The 19,710-nt window shown below is 46.0% G+C and overlaps 1 protein-coding gene across 1 annotated transcript in view; it reads right to left on the bottom strand.

The window, feature by feature from the left end:
• The window catches only part of FRAS1 (Fraser extracellular matrix complex subunit 1), a 354,385-nt gene that overhangs the window by 166,679 nt on the left and 167,996 nt on the right, over positions 1 to 19,710 (bottom strand). Inside the window, exons 11-14 of the mRNA XM_053404373.1 lie at positions 18,673 to 18,820; positions 16,956 to 17,099; positions 14,144 to 14,278; positions 2,498 to 2,641 (exon numbers count right to left, since the gene is read on the bottom strand). Of these exons, the coding sequence (XP_053260348.1) occupies positions 2,498 to 2,641; positions 14,144 to 14,278; positions 16,956 to 17,099; positions 18,673 to 18,820 (571 nt within the window). The remainder of the gene's footprint in view (positions 1 to 2,497; positions 2,642 to 14,143; positions 14,279 to 16,955; positions 17,100 to 18,672; positions 18,821 to 19,710) is intronic.

Consider the following 19,710-nt stretch of genomic DNA (forward strand, 5'->3'; position numbering starts at 1 on the left):
TTCTCAATTTGCATCTAGGCATATAAATTAACATATGCAATGCAATGCAAATTGGTGCCTTCCCTTTTTGACAATGCGTAAGCGGCCACCCTGTGAGGAGTGCTCAACCCTTCCTCGCTGGACGTTTTTTGGTTTTCCACCCACCCCCAGCTGCTTTCCTTCCAGCCAGAGTTGAAAGAGTTAAAGCTGCAAGCCCAGGGAAGAAGTTGGCAACTGTGGTTTTTGCCAGCAATCTCTGCAACTGCAACAATCCCTCTTGCTTTCCACTTCTGCCCCAGGGATAGGTAGTCCTGAAACCTAAGACGCCTGTGTGCAAGGAATCCTTGCTTAGACAGACCATAATCATAACATTATCTGGGTGAAAGGGCTGGTTTCTCAGCTGAGGACAGACATGCCTGATAGCATACATTGCCGGTACTAAAAACGCCACTCCTTTTTAAAGAGGACTTGGTTGTTATAAATAATCAGATGCTGAAAGATTGGAGGTTCTCTTGATTGCTGAGCAGCAAGGAAAGGATAAAGGAACATATTTCCAAGTTGCACAAGACCACTCTTGGGGAAGGTTCAGGAACAGACCTTGCCAACAGTTGATTTCCAATTGTGCAATTGTTCAGCATTATGGGGACTAAAGACTGCTGTTGGTGTAACTAAAAAAACACACAGAAGGGAAATGTGGAAGGAAAGCAGAAATTAAGGAAGAGTGGAGGAAAAATACTGTTACAAAAGTTGGGGGCCAGTCTCTGCCGAGCGATGGCACGAGCCCATGGGGTCCCAGACACTCACACAGGGTCTGTGCTCCTTTGGGGAATTGAATAGGTGGCAGAGACTGTCGCACTTTAAGAAAAATAGTTTCTTCACCTATTTACACCTTCAGTGTGCATGGAGGGAGTCTAGGTATGGTCATTCCAAGAGGCAACAGAGCAAGCTGCCTGCAGTCAGCCTCTTCCAAAGATGGATCTCAGCTCTTCCTCCTGTCTCTTCTTTCCAGAAACCCTTTTCCTGTCCCCTCAAACATACACCCCATCGCCTTGGTAACAGGTCACTCCCCAATAGCTCATCCAGGGCCACATTTAGGTTTGACGAGGCCCTAAGTTACTGAAGATAATGGGGCCCTTTATATGTCCAGCTGTCCTTTGTCAACAACAAATTGTCGCTGTTTTGTGTGTGTTGAATATATGGTAACTTATGGACCTAAAGCCATTTGCGCATAACAAAGTATGTATTTTATCAAAGTAATTGTTAAACTGAAATACTATTAAGATGAAGTTTATTAATAGTGAAATACAATTAAGAAGAAGTATATTGATAGTGAAATAATTACTAAGCACTAGCTTAAAATGATTGGGGGCCCATTACTTACTAATAGGAGCTTACACAACTCAAAGCACTGTTGCTGTGTGTAGGTTTTATTTTATTTGTTTTTTACCTTATATTTTGGAAATGTGCATCCAGTTTTTTTTGTCCTTGAAATTGGGGGTTGGAGCAAGAGAGTGGGGCCCTAACCTATAGCTTGTTTAGCTTATAGGTAAATTCTGCACTGGGTTCATCAACACCTTTTGTCATGTTAACAGGTTTGCTCTTCACCCAGCCAACCGGGCTGATTTGCATAAGCCAGCCCAGGAATTCCCTATCTGGCACAGTTCTGCCCTTTAACCCATATTAATCAAATGCTCATTAATTGAAGGTAAAGGTAAAGGGACCCCTGATCATTAGGTCCAGTCATGACCAACTCTGGGGTTGCGGCGCTCATCTCGCTTTATTGCCTGAGCAAGCCAGCATACAGCTTCCGGGTCATGTGGCCAGCATGACTAAGCCGCTTCTGGCGAACTAGAGCAGCACATGAAAACACCGTTTACCTTCCTGCCAGAGCAGTACCTATTTATCTACTTGCACTGGTATGCTTTCGAACTGCTAGGTTGGCAGGAGCAGGGACCGAGAAACGGGAGCTCACCCCGTTGCGGGGATTCGAACTGCCAACCTTCTGATCGGCATGTCCTAGGCTCTGTGGTTTAACCCACAGCGCCACCCGCATCCCATATTAATTGAAACCCTGACATTAATTTCTGGAGTTCAGGGAGATTCCCCCCACTCCTTAATTCTATACCAATACAATGCTGGGGAACCCCTCATAGCTTAGATAAAGAGTTTCACTGAGGGAATGGAGTTTCCCTGACTGTCAATTTGCATGTGGAGATGCCGAAGAAAACTGAGGGCGTGTCCTCATTGTCGTGAATCCACTGGCTCTCTCCATATTTGGACACTGCCACCAGTGATGTCAGCTGATGAGCAGGACAGACATGGTTTAGGTAAAATGTCCTGGCAGCCCAGAAAGGACTCCCAGGCAATTTCCCACCCCTGCTCTAAAGGAAGCAATCCCCCCCCCCCAGGGAACTCCTACCAAAATGTGAAACACAAAAATGGATACCAGTTTCACTCGAAGAACTCTGCAATAGAAAAAAACAAATAAAGGCCGCTAGACAGCTTAAAGTTTTTTTACCTTTGCAAACACCATCCTGGATGTAGAACCCCGGGCCACAACTCGCAACGCAGGAACCTTCCCGTAACACGTCAGACGGGTCTTTGCAGGTGAAGCAATTGTTAGCGTGTGGGCCCCAGCAAGAAGTGCAGGATTCATGGCAAGCTGAAGTCAAGAAAAAAGTTTGCAGGTCAGAGGATAACGGAGTCGCCTCATCCAGTCGCTGGGCATCAGAAACCTCCTTTATAGGATTGCTAACTTCTCAACTTGCCCTTGTAGCAAAGGTTTATAAACAGCAGCATGTCCCACAGACGTGTGAAAATGTTCGTCCCCATTCAATGGAAAGATTCCCTGGCTATTTTCTGTATGTCAAGCTACCAGAAGCTATGGAGGATGATCGAACAGGGAAACCAAATCACCTGTTTTGGTACAGACCAAAACCTTATTGGTGGATGTTCAGTCTCATGTCTCACCTGCAGCTGGTCTATGCTGAGCATTAACCATGAGCTCACTTCGCTGAATTTAGTGCAACTAATATCATACACACACCAAGAGCAAAATCAGGGGCTGGTGTATAGGTGTCAACATGCTCAGCAAAACTAAGGCTTGCAGAAGAAGAAAAAGAACTCTTTAGAGGTATGAGATAAAGAAGACAAAAGAATCACCCCAAATAGCCCAATGGGGACAGAGAATGCTCAGTGGCCACGGAATGGCAAGAGTTTGCTGGGCGGTAGGAAAACAGAAAATAGGGAGGGAGGGGTTCATGGGAATTGAATGGAGTATCGTGGAAGAGGCATGGCTGGAATACTGAGCAGGACCACCCGCACTGCAATGTTTTCGAAGTGTAAGTGGGTTCCCACTTAAAGAACCTTTATTGAACTACCGTATTTTTCGCCCTATAGGACGCACCTTTTCCCCTCCAAAAATGGAGGGGAAATGTGTGTGCGTCCTATGGGGCGAATGCAGGCTTTCGCTGAAGCCTGGAGAGTGAGAGTGGTCGTGCGCACCGACCCCTCTCGCTCTCCAGGCTTCGGGCAGCTCTCCGCAAGCCTTGGGAGCCCGGCGCGACTGCAGCCCGAAACCCGGGGAGCGCAGCGGAGCACGCCCTGGGCTTCGGGCAGCTCTCTGCAAACCTGGGGAGACCGGCGGGAGCTTCTGCGGGAGGTGGGGAATACTCCCAGAGCTTGTCATGGCTGGTGGGGGAAGGCTTGCGGATAGCAGACTGTTCTGGGGGCTGGGGTCGGGGGAAGCTCGGGTTTCCCCCGCCCCAGCCCCGCACCTGGGAGGGGAAAAATTTTTGTTTCTTTATTCCCTCCCCCCCAAAAAAAACTAGGTGCGCCCTATGGGCCGGTGTGCCCTATAGGGCGAAAAATACGGTACCTCCCAGGGGCAAAGCAACTGCTTATATACATTTCTGAAAGCCTGGGCCACTCCCACTCCCAACGTGATTGGCTGTCTAAACTTCCAAGCTGCAAATCACGACTCAGAGTTCAAGGTCCAATGGCAGAGGCCCAAATCCTGAAATGTTCTGTGACTGGACATCATGTATCGAATCAGAAGATAGGAGCTCAGAATCCTTAGTCCGGACTCAAGCTCAGGCAAATGCAGACCACTGAATACATAACAGTTTTGTTGCAGGTTCTACCTGTTTACATTATTATTATTATTATTATTATTATTATTATTATTATTATTATTCCTGCTCAACATTTGCCTGGTAGACCTTCATTTCTCATACCCTTTTTGAGAGGTGAGCTATCGTGGAGCTAAAAGCCAGCTTGCAGCAGCAACAGATATGTGTCTATTTTCTGGGAGAGGCGGCAGTTTGCGCTGAATTGTGTACAATGAAATAAAGGGAAGTTATGGACACTGGATCTACAAGAAGACACGCATAGGGAGCACAGCGGGTGGAGGGAGACAACATGCTGTTACGATCTGTGCAGAACAAGAGAGATTTATCTCTGGCATTCAGTACGGCTGTGGCATGTTAAGTCATGTGCAGCCATCGCTTACACAAAACCGCAAAATCTCTTTAGTTTTAGGTATTGTTGCTTTTAAAAAATTGATTACGCCCAAGTTTTGTCCTGAAGAGGTTCTTAACTTTTATTGTTCCTCAACAAGGCACGTCTTTGCTTGCTAAACAGACAGGAATGAACCCCTGGTGACATTTGCTCCTGACTTGTCCGGGGGGGACGTATGGGTATATAAAACGAGCCCAGAGGGTGAAAATCGTACATTGGCAATTTGCAGGGCTGGTAATTCGCTAGCGTACCTTTAGGCATTTTATAAAGGTATAAATTATACAAACTGGGTCAGGGTCAGGGTAGAACATAGCTACCATTATGATATGGCAGGGCTCATTTTATGATCGGAGGGCACGGGTTGCTGGTGTATTGTTAAAGCTAAGTAGATCTCGGCCTGGTTAGTCTCTGGACGTGGGACCTCCTGGGAGCTCCACGTAAGGCTCTTTAATCTTCCCAGAGGAAAAAGATATCAGGGATCAAAGCATAATTCAGAAATAAGATTAGCAAGCAGCTCTTACATGCAGCTGTTTAAATCTCAGCTCATAGGATAGAGCCTAGGTAAAGGTAAAGGGACCCCTGACCATTAGGTCCAGTCGTGGCCGACTCTGGGGTTGTGGCGCTCATCTCGCTTTATTGGCCGAGGGAGCTGATGTACAGCTTCCGGGTCATGTGGCCAGCATGACTAAGCTGCTTCTGGCGAACCAGAGCAGCGCACGGAAATGCCGTTTACCTTCCCGCCAGAGCGGTACCTATTTATCTACTTGCACTTTGATGTGCTTTTGAACTGCTAGGTTGGCAGGAGCAGGGACTGAGCAACGGGAGCTCACCCATCGCAGGGATTCGAACTGCCGACCTTCTGATCGGCAAGTCCTAGGCTCTGTGGTTTAACGTACAGCGCCACCCGTGTCCCTAGGATAGAGCCTAGTCACTAACAGAAACAAATTATTCAAGAGAGGTTGATCACTAGGGCAAGGTAAGGGGGCAAAAGACCCTCTACCATTTTTTCCTGCACCCTAAAATCCAGTCCTGAAACAGGCATTGGAACAGATAACCCTCCAGGTCCCTTCCAAATCTGCAATTCTACGATTCTATATTCACAGGCTTCTTATCACACAGAGACTCCCTGGTGTCTTTTCTGTCTCTATCTCTTGGCAGAAGCAGAACTGAATAATCACAGGCACATCTAGGTGCTGGATGCTGCCAACTTTTCTCCTTGTTCTCGAATATCTGATGCTTGTGTCTGAGAATGGCTGAAATGCCCAAGGGAGAAGGACGGGGAGAAAAGCCAAAGTAAGAAAGACTCTGCCTGCATTGGCTGCCTGGCTCTACCTCCAATTAGTTGCATTAAATGATGCCCTGCATTGAAATCAGAAGTATTTAAACTCAAGGGTCACATTTCAGTGGTGGGCAGGGCCAAAGAAGAAAAAGTGGGTGGAGCAATAAATGTAAATTTTACCTTTGTACAGCTGGCTAGTTTCTACACAAACACACACACACACACACACACACACACACACACAGCCCTCTGCCCAGGATAGCAAGAGGAATAATCAGAGTTCGGGGACACATTACATATCTGTCAGCTGCCCCAGAAAAAAACAGGACACCCCATTTTTCCTCATGAGAGGGCAGTGGTCAAAATGGCCACTAAAATCTTGTGTAATTTTGGGCTGCACTTTTTCTGGGAATGGCGACCCAAAATGTGCATTTTGGGGCACTGTGCAAGATTTGGGGTGGTAGCAATCTTGCATGTTCCCCCGAAACATGCATTTTGGGGTGCTGTGCCTGGGGAAACCACTTTTTGGGAGCCGTGATCTCATGCAGGAGTGTGGCCACGGAAGGTGGTGTTTGGGTTTTGGGCTGTTTCCTATTGCAAGGTAACACATTTCAGTCAAGGAAAAACATTTGAGGAGGATGCAAAGCTGCTGCAGTGAGGGGCACAGCCTGGGGAAAGGGGGTGTGGCCCGGGAGAATCCCAAGGGCAAGATAAAAGAGAGACTTGAGGGGTGAATTTGAGCTCTGGGCCTGAGGTTCCCCACCCTTGTGGTTCTCAGCCTGTGGGCCCCCCCAGATGTTGTTGGACTACAACTCCCATCATCCCTGAGCTCTGGCCTTGCTAGGTAGGGGTGATGGGAGTTGTAGTCCAAAAACAGCTGGAGACCCAAGGTTGGGAAACACTGCCTTATATAGAAATCACATCAAGATCAGGGTAGTAATTGTAGAAGGTCATGTGGGCCAGACATGAGCTCTGGCCTTGCTAGCTAGGGATGATGGGAGTTATAGTCCAACAACATCTGGGGACCCACAGGAGGAGAACTGCTGCTTTACACAGTTCAGTTCCTTGGAGCAGAGATGTCGACTTCTACTTATTCTACTTCATAAAGTGCCACGTAGATGGTTTAATAATGACCCTTTTTTGGAACACAAGCTGGGATCCTACCATATCAGATCGCAAGGGAACAACTGCCCTCATGTCACTATCAGAAGGATCCATAAACAGACAAAAGGATTGTGAGAGGATGTATCTAACACCCATTATTAGCCACAATGATGATCTCACACATAAAACTCCAGAGCTGGCTCACTTCCAGAGAAGGGAGAGAGGAGGTGTCTGTCTCAATTTACAGGCCAAATGAGGACAGCGAGGTGTAGGAACCGTAATTAGGAAACAAGCCTACTCAAATTGCCTTGTTTCTCAGATCCATTCCCCTCACTACCCTTTTGGTCCCCTCCTTATTGGACGGTTTTAAAAGCAGAAATCATTGCAAGGCTCTTGCCTAGCTGGGATCAGGATGTCTATATTTAGTGCTGCGTGGACGGCGCAGATCAAACAGGAAAGGTCCATAGGATCAATATCTCCCTTGGGATTGCCTTGCATAACACACTCTCCTAAGGTGACTGAGGAAGCACGTGAACAGGTACAGAGAGTCTCAGCTCAGGACTGAGTCCCCATCCATCACTCAATGATTGGTGGCTCATCCTCTGTGCCGGCTGACAGTGGTGCTGGAGGGTTCAGAGCAACTAAGGAGAAGGAAAAGTTCTGCTAACCCAAGCAGGTCTACGGGGGGGAGATACAGAAGGAAGCTACAGCACCGACTGCAACCTTTCTGAATTCCACTGTGAGGTCTATTTAGAGCATCACCGTTGTGAAGCATCCAACCTAATCAGCACAATAGTTTTGGGAAACATGGATCATTAATCTGCCCTAAAAGCCGATCATGGTCTTTTCTAAAGAGAAAAGGCACTGAGAATCTGATCAGTGCATCAAGTGCAAATTCTCCATACACACACACACACACACACACACACACACACACACACACACATTCCCAAATACAATAGCAGCTGTTGTGCAATTTGAGCTGCTGTTCGAGTGTGCAGCTTGAGTTCCTGCGCCCACGAGGAACGCCGTCGAGGCAATTTATCCTGGGCTGCTTTTAAAGAAATAAATAAATCCTAGCAACTATTGATTGCTCCCCCTCCCCTGCCCACACTTCACTCTGCAATGTCTCTTTTTCCATTTGTCTGGGTGGTTCTGAAGACTCACAGAAGGGAGACTAACTAAAGGGAAACAGAGCCAAGCCTCAAGACATGGGGGCTTCTGTGGTCTCCAACTCTTCCTTCCAAAAGAGAGAGAGAAGATTCTTCAGCTGCAGAGGAAGAAGAGGTGACCACTAGTGTTCCGGCATTTTTTGCAAAACAGAAAATGACAGCCCAGCCCGCCCACCCGCCTCTTCTGCCTAGCAAAGAAAGACCATCTCTCCAGAAGTGCGCCCCAGAATTGTTAGAGCCATTGCAAAGAAGGCAACCCTCTATATTTCTCACCGCTCCACCCAAGACAGAACTGGAGTTAGTTTTTCCTATGGATTTTAACCTGTGCTGAAACCAAGCATCAAAGAGAAACGATGGAAGCAAGAAGAAATTTCAACGAAAGAAGAATGGCAGACAAAATTAATGGACTATGCAAAATTGGACAAAAGTGACAGGAAGGATTTGAAACCTGCGGGACCAGAGATTTACAGAAGATTGGAAGAAGTATATGAATTATTTGAAGAGCAACTGTAATCAACAAATTACGCTAGTAGGAATACAAGAAGTTTTATAAGGAGAAATATACGAAGTGTTACAGAGTAGAAAAAGATAGAGATCTTGGTTATGAGTTTGAAATGTAATAGGGAAAATAAGAAATGCATACTAAGAGATTAGACTGGAAAATTTTCAGACAGGACTGATGGAAGTCAAAAAAACTGAATAAGATGTAAAAGTATGTTTAATTACTGTTGAAAATGATGTGTTAAAAAAATAATCAAAGAGAACCGAGCTTCCAGACTCCTAACTCTCTCTCTCTCTCTCTCTCTCTCTCTCTCTCTTAGTCTGGGAGGAAACCCTGCTTCAGGCTCCTGTGTTGGCAGCCCTGCTGACCACCCTGTTCAAAACGTTGTTTTGTTACCAACATCTGTATGGAGCCTGAACCATTAGCTGAGGTTGAGCAGGCTGCATGGGGCTATATGGGGAAAGCTGCCCTCTGAGACAGGCAGTTCCCCATGCCCTAACCCACTCCCCCTGTCATCCATGGTTCCAACGGGCATTAATTGTGCAGTTAATGTCCCTTACAGATTTCCAATTTCCGCTTTTTAATGCATTTATCGTTCTTTAAAAGAAGTGTCTGTCAAGGAAGAAAGAGCCATAGCAAATTAGTTTGCTCACAGATCTTCATTCTGGAAGAAAGCATGTCGTGGGGTGAGCGGGGAAGGAATGATTAAAGGAACGTGGTTGCTTCTTGACGAAACAGGGAGAGAAAAGTTGGAAATGGATAATAACTGGCAGGTCTCCCATTCAACTCTGAACATGCCCACAGACTCAAACCTGCCTCTCCCATCAGAAATTGCCCTCTAGCTGCCCACGGACTTGCTCCCACTCTCATGCCTCATCCTTTGCATTTGGGGGGGGGGGTGCGTGTGCGCGCAATTATATTGGCTGAGTGTCATTAATCTTAGGTGAGGGAGTTCACATGGGTAATGATGAACCTAGAGTTAAAACCCAAAAAAGAACAGGCTCCCTGCAGACAGAACCACAAAAGACTAATGAATCCAGACCCAACAACAAGGAACAAGTACAGGCATTCGTCGCTTTGTGCAGGACTTACGTTTCAGACCCCTGCAAGCCCTTGTAAAAAGTTCCACCCCACCCCTGTTCCACCCTTTCAGTGACATTTTCGGGTTACTTCTGAGTTCAGCACTGTGCGTGCGCATCAATCAGACGCGTGTCAATCAGTGTTCTAGCCCCCATGGGTAACAATACTATTCAGAAATGACCCTTGGCTCTCTAACGGAATCGGTTCTGGAAGTTCGTTCGACTTCTGAAAATGTTCAAAAACCAAGGTGCGGCTTCCGAGTGGCTTCAGGAGCCTCCTGCACTCAATCAGAAGCACTCATTTCCGGGTATGCGGCGTTTGGGAGCCAAAACGTTCGAGTCGCAAGGCGTTCAAGAACCAAGGTACGACAGTATACATTTTAAATTTTTTAAAACCAAATAAATAAATCAAATGATGAAGTGGCAAATTACTGCAGTGCGCATGTAACCGTGTGGGAAACCTGCTTTTTACTGAGTCAGACCACTGGTACTATCTGAACCGACTGGAAGAAGGGAAAGCAGTGACCAAGCTGGGAGAGGAATCTCACCACTCGGACGCTTTCCCAGATTTCTGACTGCATGGCTAGGAAAATTCTTTTCACCACCTCGTGGGACTTAACGGATGGCCGTCGTCTCACGAGGTTTCAGCACTGAGCATCAGAGAAAAGTGATCGCTGGGGAAGTTATCCATTTGTAGACACTCTGTACGAGGGTACAGAGAGGGGCTTAATGTCAGCTTAATCTGTCTTCTTCCCGCTAATGCCTCAAGCCAAAAACACACATGTGGTGAGGGAAGTGGATAGCCTACTGAGTTATGAACAAGTTCTGAAACCCAGCACTTTCTTCCATGGGTTCTCCCCCCCCCTTCTTCTTTTTATGCAGAAAAGTGCAGTCAGGCAGAACTAAAACAAATTGCTTAAACTCCTCGGAGGAAAAGAGAGAAGAAATTTTCCCAGCAACTTTCTCCTGCCGACATGCATGAGTGCAAATGCGGATGAAATGCAGGACGAGTGAGCTGCAAAAGCAGGAATAAGGTGAAACGAATAGCCATATTTGGCTGCGGGGGGGGGGGGCCTCGCCAATTAAGAGACCCTGAAGAGAGCCGAGCAAGAGGGAAAATGTAAAATTCAGTAGGAATAGACCAGAAGGAAAGCTTGCTCTGCTCAGCCACATGGGAAAAACCACCTTTTCAATCTACGAGTGCAAGACTACAGTGGTACCTCGGATTAAGTACCGTATTTTTTGCTCCATAAGACTCACTTTTTCCCTCCTAAAAAGTAAGGGGAAATGTATGTGCATCTTATGGAGCGAATGTAGGCTGCGCAGCTATCCCAGTAGCCAGAACAGCAAGAGGGATCGCTGCTTTCGCTGTGCAGTGATCCTTCTTGTTGTTCTAGCCTTTGAGATTCAGAATATTAATTTTCTTGTTTTCCTTCTCCAAAAACTAGGTGTGTCTTATGGTCTGGTGCATCTTGTAGAGCAAAAATATGGCACTTAATTCATTCCGGAGGTCCATCCTTAACCTGAAACTGTACTTAACCTGAAGCACCACTTTAGCTAATGGGGCCTCCTGCTGCTGCCGCACCGTCGGAGCACGATTTCTGTTCTCAGCCTGAAGCAAAGTTCTTAACCCGAGGTACTATTTCTGGGTTAGCGTAGTCAGTAACCTGAAGCGTATGTAACCTGAAGCGTACGTAACCCGAGGTACCACTGTATGTGTGTTTCGCTCACATCCATTAATTCGCTGGGCAAGTGCAAAATTCAGATTTTGCCATCAATATTTGCAAATTCTAAAGGAACATTGATTTGTGCACTGTGCATATTCTAAGTGGGGACTTTTTTTTTTAATTGAATGCCATCTTTAGAAAATCCCAGCTTCCTCTCCCCAGATGCAATAAATTTCTAGACCTTGTGATTCTAAAAACCTTGGACCCAGAGGCAGCACATTTCTCACGCAAGGCAAAACGACAACATGAAGAGGACTTTCGGTAGCAGCCTGGCTATTAAACCAGTTTTGCAGGAAGGCTACTTTCAAAAGGATTTGGGAGACCACAGCTCCCACCCTGCGAAGTATCAGCCAATGTAAACTCCTTCCAGGTCTCATTTCCGTCTCAGTGTGTGTGCATATGCGTGATTTGGCCAGGGGCTGTCTAATTCTGACCCCCGTTGTAAGAACTATTTGGTAACCCATTTGCAAATTATCAAGCCACACATGCACAGCATGTAAACAGTGCCTCTCAAGCTTTCAATCCTCCAGCCAGAGCTTCTGGAGGCTGAAAATTACAGAGATCCATTGGTCCTAAAATGGTGGCGGACAGTGTTTGGCATAATCAGCTGGCAAGTACTGGCATCATGCAGCCACCATATTAACATGCAGATTGCCAGCTGCTTCCTACTCAGAATTCCATCTTGCATAAAGATGGAGAACCACTTAGAAGCAAGAGGGGAACCTCCTGCTGTCCTATTGCCTGCTGAAAGTGTGCTATTATTAAAGGCAGCATGTTGCAAATGGTTCAGAGGGGTCAGAAGTGAATCTATTATTTTATTTCACTGGAAGGACATCAGGGTTTGCAGGACACTGTCAGACAACGGCATGATGACTATAAAACTCCCTGTTATTTTGGGGAATGTGGCTCTCCTTTCTACAGAGCACTTCTACAGTGGTACCTCTGGATGCGATCGGGATCCGTTCCAGAGCCCTGTTCGCATCCTGAGTAGAGCGTAACCCACGACTGCGCGTCTGCGTGTGTCATGATTCGCCGCTACTGTGCATGCGCGTAATGTCATTTTGAGCGTCTGCGCATGCACGAGTGGTGAAACCCGGAAGTAACACGCTCCGTTACTTCCTGGTCACCACGGAGTGTAACCTGAAAACACTCAACCTGAAGCAGGTATGACTGTACTTGTGATTTTCACAATGTGACCATTTTTAAAAAATTGATTTGTGGCCTAAATTAAGCCAGGGTTTCCCAGCGACTGGGAAATCAAGCTTACTTGAGAGTAAGCCCCACTGAAGTCAGTGGACTTTTCTTCCAAGTAGACATGTTTGAACCGCTCAAATTAAATCAGAACAATCCAACAAGCGGTTGGTTGAGCTGGGCTTGGCTGCCAATGTTTCATGTTCGCTCCCACTTCTCTCAAAATGTCCTGCCCAGACCCTGCTCACTGCCTCTGTGCCCTCGTCTCCCCCTGTTCCCCTCTGTCAGCCTTTGCCAAAACACATTCTAAATTCCTAAGACGCCTGGATCATGGAAAGAAAATGAGTTATGCCTTTTCAAGCCTACGCAAGTGCGCTCTGTTCGCAGAATGCTTTCTACCCACATCATATATGATTTCTCAGCAAAATGCAGTTTGAGCCAATTGTTAACAATGTGGTAATTAGGCCAAATATGACCTTTTAAATGAGACTGGGAAAATACCTAAAAAGCAACCGATCTCTCTCTCTCACACACACACACACAATTTTTCTTGAGGCTGATTTCAACAATCACGAAATAATGTGCTTATTATTAGATCAGTACACAATGGGTGGTATTCAATTTACTCAAAGTTAGTCCATTGAAATTAATGAACATGAGTAAGTCAGGTCCACTAATTTAAAAAGGTCTGTTCAGAGCTTAATTTACAGTGTAATCCTGTGCAGGTGTACTCAGAATTAAGCACCATTGAGTCCAATGGGTTTTACTCCCAGGGAAGTATATGAGCATAGGATTGCAGACTTAGCATGCATTAGCATGGCCTGGGTATTGTTTAGGGTTTTTTGTTGGGGTGCATGTGTTGCTTTTATTAACTTTTTTGTATCATTATTTTAGATATTATGATTTACGTGGAAACTGTTTCAATGTGGTTGTGTATTTTTTGATATTTTATTATGTTATGTTTGCAATTGTCTATTTTTTTTATGTTGTAAGCTGCCCTGAGCATGGTTTTAACTGTAGAAAGGCAGTTTGCAAATAAAATTATGTGTGTATCAATATACCCTAACATTCTTCATCTATTTCGTTTCCACTTAGTTATGGCAACTGGCAGCCGAGATACAAAATATTCCATTGTTCTTGTTAGTTTTTTCAACCTTTTCTTTAGTATCAGTTTAATAAAAGCAGCTGCTGTTTGACATTTTTATTTTGTATTGTTATGAAGCATCTCTTTTACATAAAATACTAGCAGCCTTGTACTCAGCATTGCTTGAGAATTCTAACGTTCAGTCCGCCATTTTGATTCAAAATGGCACCCAACTGTATCCAAAAACAGACAGAAAACTTCTTGATCTCCAGAAACCATCATGCACATTGTGGCTGAAATATTGTAAGAGGTGTCCAAATGCATAGAGGAAAAACAACTTTCCAAAACATATAGTAGAGAAAAAGTCGTTCAGAAATTAGGGGGCATTTGAGACCAGCTCCACAACAAACATGCTATCTATTGTTGGGCCATATTGGCTGTCCTTACTAGACCAAGGAGGATACACAAACAACTCATGTCATCAAACATGGGTATCTATCTATCTTACCTGTGCACTGGAGGGGTCCTGGAAAGAATCCTTCACCACATGATGCCACACACTGGCCATCCTTCAACTGCAGTGAATCTTTGCATGCTGTACACACAAACCCGTCAGTGCAATTAGAGCATGTCTTCTTGCAGGCTGGCCAAAACAGGAAAGAAAGAAGAGTTTCTTACAGAACAGGAATCTGCAACTGGTAGCCTTGGGGCCATATCTGCACACTTTGGAGACTGCCCTTCCACTCGATACGATAATCTTTATTGTCATTGTCCCATACAGAACAACGAAATATACGTAAGACATTCAAAAACCAACAAGCCTGCTATCCTAGCTATCCCAACCTGGTTAGCCGCCTAAAAACTCTGATACCCCATTTTTAAATACAATAGACTCCCATAGAGACACCTTACACTGCATTTAAAACTAAAATCGCATTTGGATAGAAATTTTCTCAGGTGGCTAGTCCTAGTCTTTATAACCCTTTCCAGCTGAAAGAGATCATTTCTGGCGTGCGCACTATCCTGCGCTATCTCTGCAGCCTTTTTATGGCACCTGGAAGCACAGATTTGGTCCAAGGTGGGAAGAGTGCACCCAATGATTCTCTCTGCAGTCTTTACAGCCCTGGACAGCATTGTTTTTCCCCTGACCATGCAGCTCCCAAACCACACACACAGACTATAAGTTAATACACTCTCAAAAGTACAATGGTAAAATGCCATCAACAGGTCCTTTGAGTGCCTACAACACTCCCTCCTTGATGTGGCCTTTCAGGTGCTTATGAAGGATCTAAATCATTATACGGGTATCAGTAATCTTGGTAGAAGGCTCTGCTATGGATGATGATGAGTGGTTCCTCATCATCCTGGGGAAAAGTGACAAGAGGGGTGCCACAGGGTTCTGTCTCGGGCCCAGTGTCGTTCAACAACTTTATGAACAACTTGGATAAATGAGCTGATGGATGCTCATCAAATTTGCAGATGACACCAAACTAGGAGGGGTAGCCAGTGCTGCAGAAGACAGAATCAGGATTCAAGATGGCCTTCACAGATTGGAGAACTGGGCCAAAACTAATGAAGGGAATTTCAATAGGGACAAATACAAGGTTCTGCACTTAGGCAAGAAGAACCAGCTGCACAAATGTAAGATGGGGAACACCTGGATTGCCAGTAAAGGTAAAGGGACCCCCGACTGTTAGGTCCAGTTGTGGATGACTGGGGTTGCGGCGCTCATCTCGCTTTACTGGCTGAGGGAGCCGGCGTACAGCTTCCGGGTCATGTGGCCAGCATGACTAAGCCGCTTCTGGTGAACCAGAGCAGCGCATGGAAACGCCGTTTACCTTCCTGCCGGAGCGGTACCTATTTATCCACTTGCACTTTGTGCTCTTGAACTGCTAAGTTGGCAAGAGCAGGGACTGAGCAACGGGAGCTCACCCAGTTGTGGGGATTCGAACCGCCGACCTTCTGATCGGCAAGTCTTAGGGACAGTGGTTTAGACCACAGTGCCACCCGCGTCCCATGGTTTGCCAGTAGTACATGTGAAAAGGATTTAGGGGTCTTAGTAGATCACAAGCTCAACATGAGACAACAGTGTGTTGCAGCCGCTATTCCTGGTTGCATCAGCAGAGTTCTAGTGTCTATTTGGTGTTGGTCAGACCGCACATGGAGTGAGTCCTCTATCTAGTTCTTTGGACCACAATTTAAGAAGGATATTGACAAGATGGAACGCATGCAGTGGAAAGCAACCAAGATGATCAAGGATCTGGAAACCAAGCCTTATGAGGAATGGTTGAGGGAGCTGGGTATGTTGGATGTGAGAGCTCACCAGCTGCGTGATAGCAGCACATTGTTTACATCATGTGATGTTTCTGATTTTACTGAGCGTGAGACAGGATGTCCTACGCTGTTCTCAAGGTTGTGTACTCAGTGTAACTTGATACCTTCCTGTTGTTGCTGCAAAGGAGGAGTGAGTGAGTTGTACTGGAGGATGCTGAGCTTCAGGGCATGAATGAGTACCTGAGCTCCTTCAAGGTGGCTCAGTATGTGGTGCGTGAAGAGGAAATGGGGGAGGAAGAGGAGGTTGAACGTTGCAAGGGAGGGAAAAAACAACATGATGGCCATCTGTCAGGGATGCTTTAGCTGAGATTCCTGCATTGCAGGGGGTTGGACTAGATGACTCTTGGGTCCCTTCCAACTCTACAATTCTACGATTCTGTGATGTTTCTGACCCACTGAAAACCACAAAGGCATCCCTCTTGTTGAAAAGCACACACTGACAAACTTTGAAAGTCAACACAACTCTGGGCATGCTGTTAGCACCCTTTTTCCTGACAAAGGGAAGCCACAATTGACAGATTCATCCTTCCTTACCTGGAATCATCTGCGAGGAAGAAGGGAAGGTTATTAAATCATTATTTTATTTGTAGGGAAAAGTTGATAAGTCTGCTTTTCATTATCCAGAAAAGCACCCCACAGAGAGTTACAGGCATAAAAAAACATGAAAATGTTTTATTTTTCTGCAGCTAAGTATAATATTTGAAATACAGTGGATGCTCGGGTTGCGAACGTGATCCGTGTGGGAGGGGCATTCACAACCCGCAGTGTCCGCAATCTGCAGTGGCGCATCTGCACACATGCGGGTTGTGATTTGGTGCGTCTGTGCATGTGCAAAGCGTGATTTAGCGCTTCTGTGCATCCGCCGAAACTCAGAAGTAAGCCGTTCCAGTACTTCCAGGTTTTGGCGGTCCGCAATCCGAAAAAAACGCAACCTGAAGCGGATGTAACCTGAGGTATGACTGTATTGTAAATAATAAATAGATTACCTAAGCAAAGTCCAGCATCCTGATAATACCCGGATCCACAGCTGGCCACACAGCGCCCAGCCTGCAGCAGCTTGGTTGTGTCATGGCAGACGTCGCAGAGGTCAAAAGACTGTGAGCAGGTCACACAATCCGCATGGCACTGACCTGTTGTTAGTGAAGAAGAGGCGACTCCGTTTCAGTATAGTTGAGTGTAAAAGTCAGAGGGCAAAGATTTTATCAGGCCTCTTCTCCCTCAACTGTCATTTGGGGGCAGCCATTTTATCAGTGGGAGAGATGGGGATAAAGGTAAAGGTAAAGGGACCCCTGACCATTAGGTCCAGTTGTGGCCGACTCTGGGGTTGCAGCGCTCATCTTGCTTTATTGGCCGAGGGAGCCGGCGTACAGCTTCCGGGTCATGTGGCCAGCATGACTAAGCCGCTTCTGGCGAACCAGAGCAGTGCACGGAAATGCCGTTTACCTTCCTGCCAGAGCGGTACCTATTTATCTACTTGCACTTTGATGTGCTTTCGAATTGTTGGTTGGTAGGAGCAGGGACCAAGCAATGGGAGCTCACCCCATCGCAGGGATTCGAACCGGCAACCTTCTGATCAGCAAGCCCAAGGCTCTGTGGTTTAACCCACAGCGCCACCCGCTAGAAATTGGGGGCTGAGTCTGTGAATTCCCCCCCTTTCCCTCCTTGTCCCTTGTGTTTTATTTTTGTTTGTTTGTTTGTTTCTTAGAATGTAATCCTGTGGGTAGGGAGTGTCTTGTTTTGATTTCATGAAAGTTGCTTTGGGAGCTTTGCTGGCTGAAGAGTGGAGTACAAATGCTATTATTATTATTATTATTATTATTATTATTATTATTATTATGCCACCCACTCTGGGTGGCTCCCAACAAAATGTTAAAAACACAAGAAAACATCAAACATTAAAAGCATGAAGAAATAAAAATATATGTGCACATATGCAGTATTTGTTGCAGTTGTTATTACAACCACAGTTCATACGCTTCTTCTTTTTCGGCGATCACTCGTAGCCAAGTAAGATTGTCTTCCATAAACACGGTTTGAACAGTGAGTCCGTAAGTGACCCTGGAGGCTAATTCTGGATCCACACAGCCTTCCAGAGTGGGGATATCGGTTTCCGGACAGGAGTTGATCACAGTGTGGATTTGCCAAGCGTGCCCTCCTCTTAGCACATTTCTCCCTTGCGTCCTGAGTTCGAGTGTCTTCAAAGTCCATGACACCTTTGGTAAAGGCTGTTCTCCAACTGGAGCGCTCGCAGGCCAGTCTTTCCCAGTTGTCGGTGTTTATACTACATTTTTTTTAGATTTGCCTTGAGAGAGTCTTTAAACCTCTTTTGTTTGACCACCAACAATACGCTTTCCATTTTTAAGTTTGGAATAGAGTAGTTGCTTTGGAAGACGATCATCAGGCATCGGCACAACATGACCAGTCCAACGAAGTTGATGTTGAAGAATCATTGCTTCAACACTGGTGATCTTTGCTTCATCCAGTACACTGATATTAGTTTGCCTGTCTTCACACACACACACATACACCCTTTTGTGTTGGAATCTTTGTAAGGCACCTTTCCGGCTGAAGAGCAGGGCAAAGACTCTTCAAACGAACAAGACAAATGATTAAACAAATACAGGATACCTGCGCCCGAGCCTTCAGGGACAAGGAGGGGCGAGACATTTGAAAAGAAACAAAGTTCAATGGTCATAAAAATACCTGGCTCACAAGGAGGGCAGCATTGTCCTGCCACGGCAACTGCCACGCTGCCTGTGGGGCAAGTCGGACAGGACGGAGAGGAGCAAATCACATCGGAATCCTGGCACTCGCATTCGCGGCACAGACCCTCTTTCCATTTTTCTCCGCTCTGCATGAGAAGACGATAACAGCTACAGCCTATTGCATCTTTTCAGCACTGTGTTATTTATTAAATTTTGTGGTAAGTGGAACAAGAGCCAAAAGGGGATGGAGCATGGGTAGGCAAACTAAGACCTGGGGGCCGGATCTGGCCCAATCGCCTTCTAAATCCGGCCCACGGATGGTCCAGGAATCAGCGTGTTTTTACATGAGTAGAATGTGTCATTTTATTTAAAATGCATCTCTGGGTTATTTGTGGGGCATAGGAATTCATTCACTCCCCCCCAAAAAATATAGTCCAGCCCCCCCCCCCAACAAGGTCTGAGGGACAGTGGACTGGCCCCCTGCTGAAAAAGTTTGCTGACTCCTGATGGAGCAACAACTGTCAATTTTACCTTTGCACAGTAAGGTGATTTCTAACCACACAGCTGCAGCTCCCAAAGGGGTTTCACAGTCAACCCCTCTTCACAGGGAACTCTGGGAGTTGTAGTTCTGAGAGAGGGATGGGGGGTCTCCTCACAGCTCTCAGCACCCTTAGCAAACTACAGCTCCCAGAGGAGGGCTAGGGGAAGACATGACTGTTTAAAGCAGCATCATTGTGCTTTAAATGTGTGGTGTGAATGAGGCCACACATGTGCGCATAAAATGTCCATGCCTTTGGATATAAAAATCGTCACCCCACTCCTTGACAAACGGCTAAACTAGCCTTGGAAAGGGAATGCTTTGCTCCACCGGCAAATGCTTTGATGCAGGCTTAGATGTTACAGTTCAGACAACATTGATCTTTTCCCCCTGCCTGTATTGATTACACTGTTAGGAGCCATTCAATTGTACAAATGTAGCAGCTAATATCATCATTCAATTGCCAGAATAAGGAAAGCCCTCAAAATCTGATCGCAT

Source organism: Podarcis raffonei, chromosome 9 (genome assembly GCF_027172205.1).
Source record: "Podarcis raffonei isolate rPodRaf1 chromosome 9, rPodRaf1.pri, whole genome shotgun sequence".
NCBI classification, from domain to species: Eukaryota; Metazoa; Chordata; class Lepidosauria; order Squamata; family Lacertidae; genus Podarcis; species Podarcis raffonei.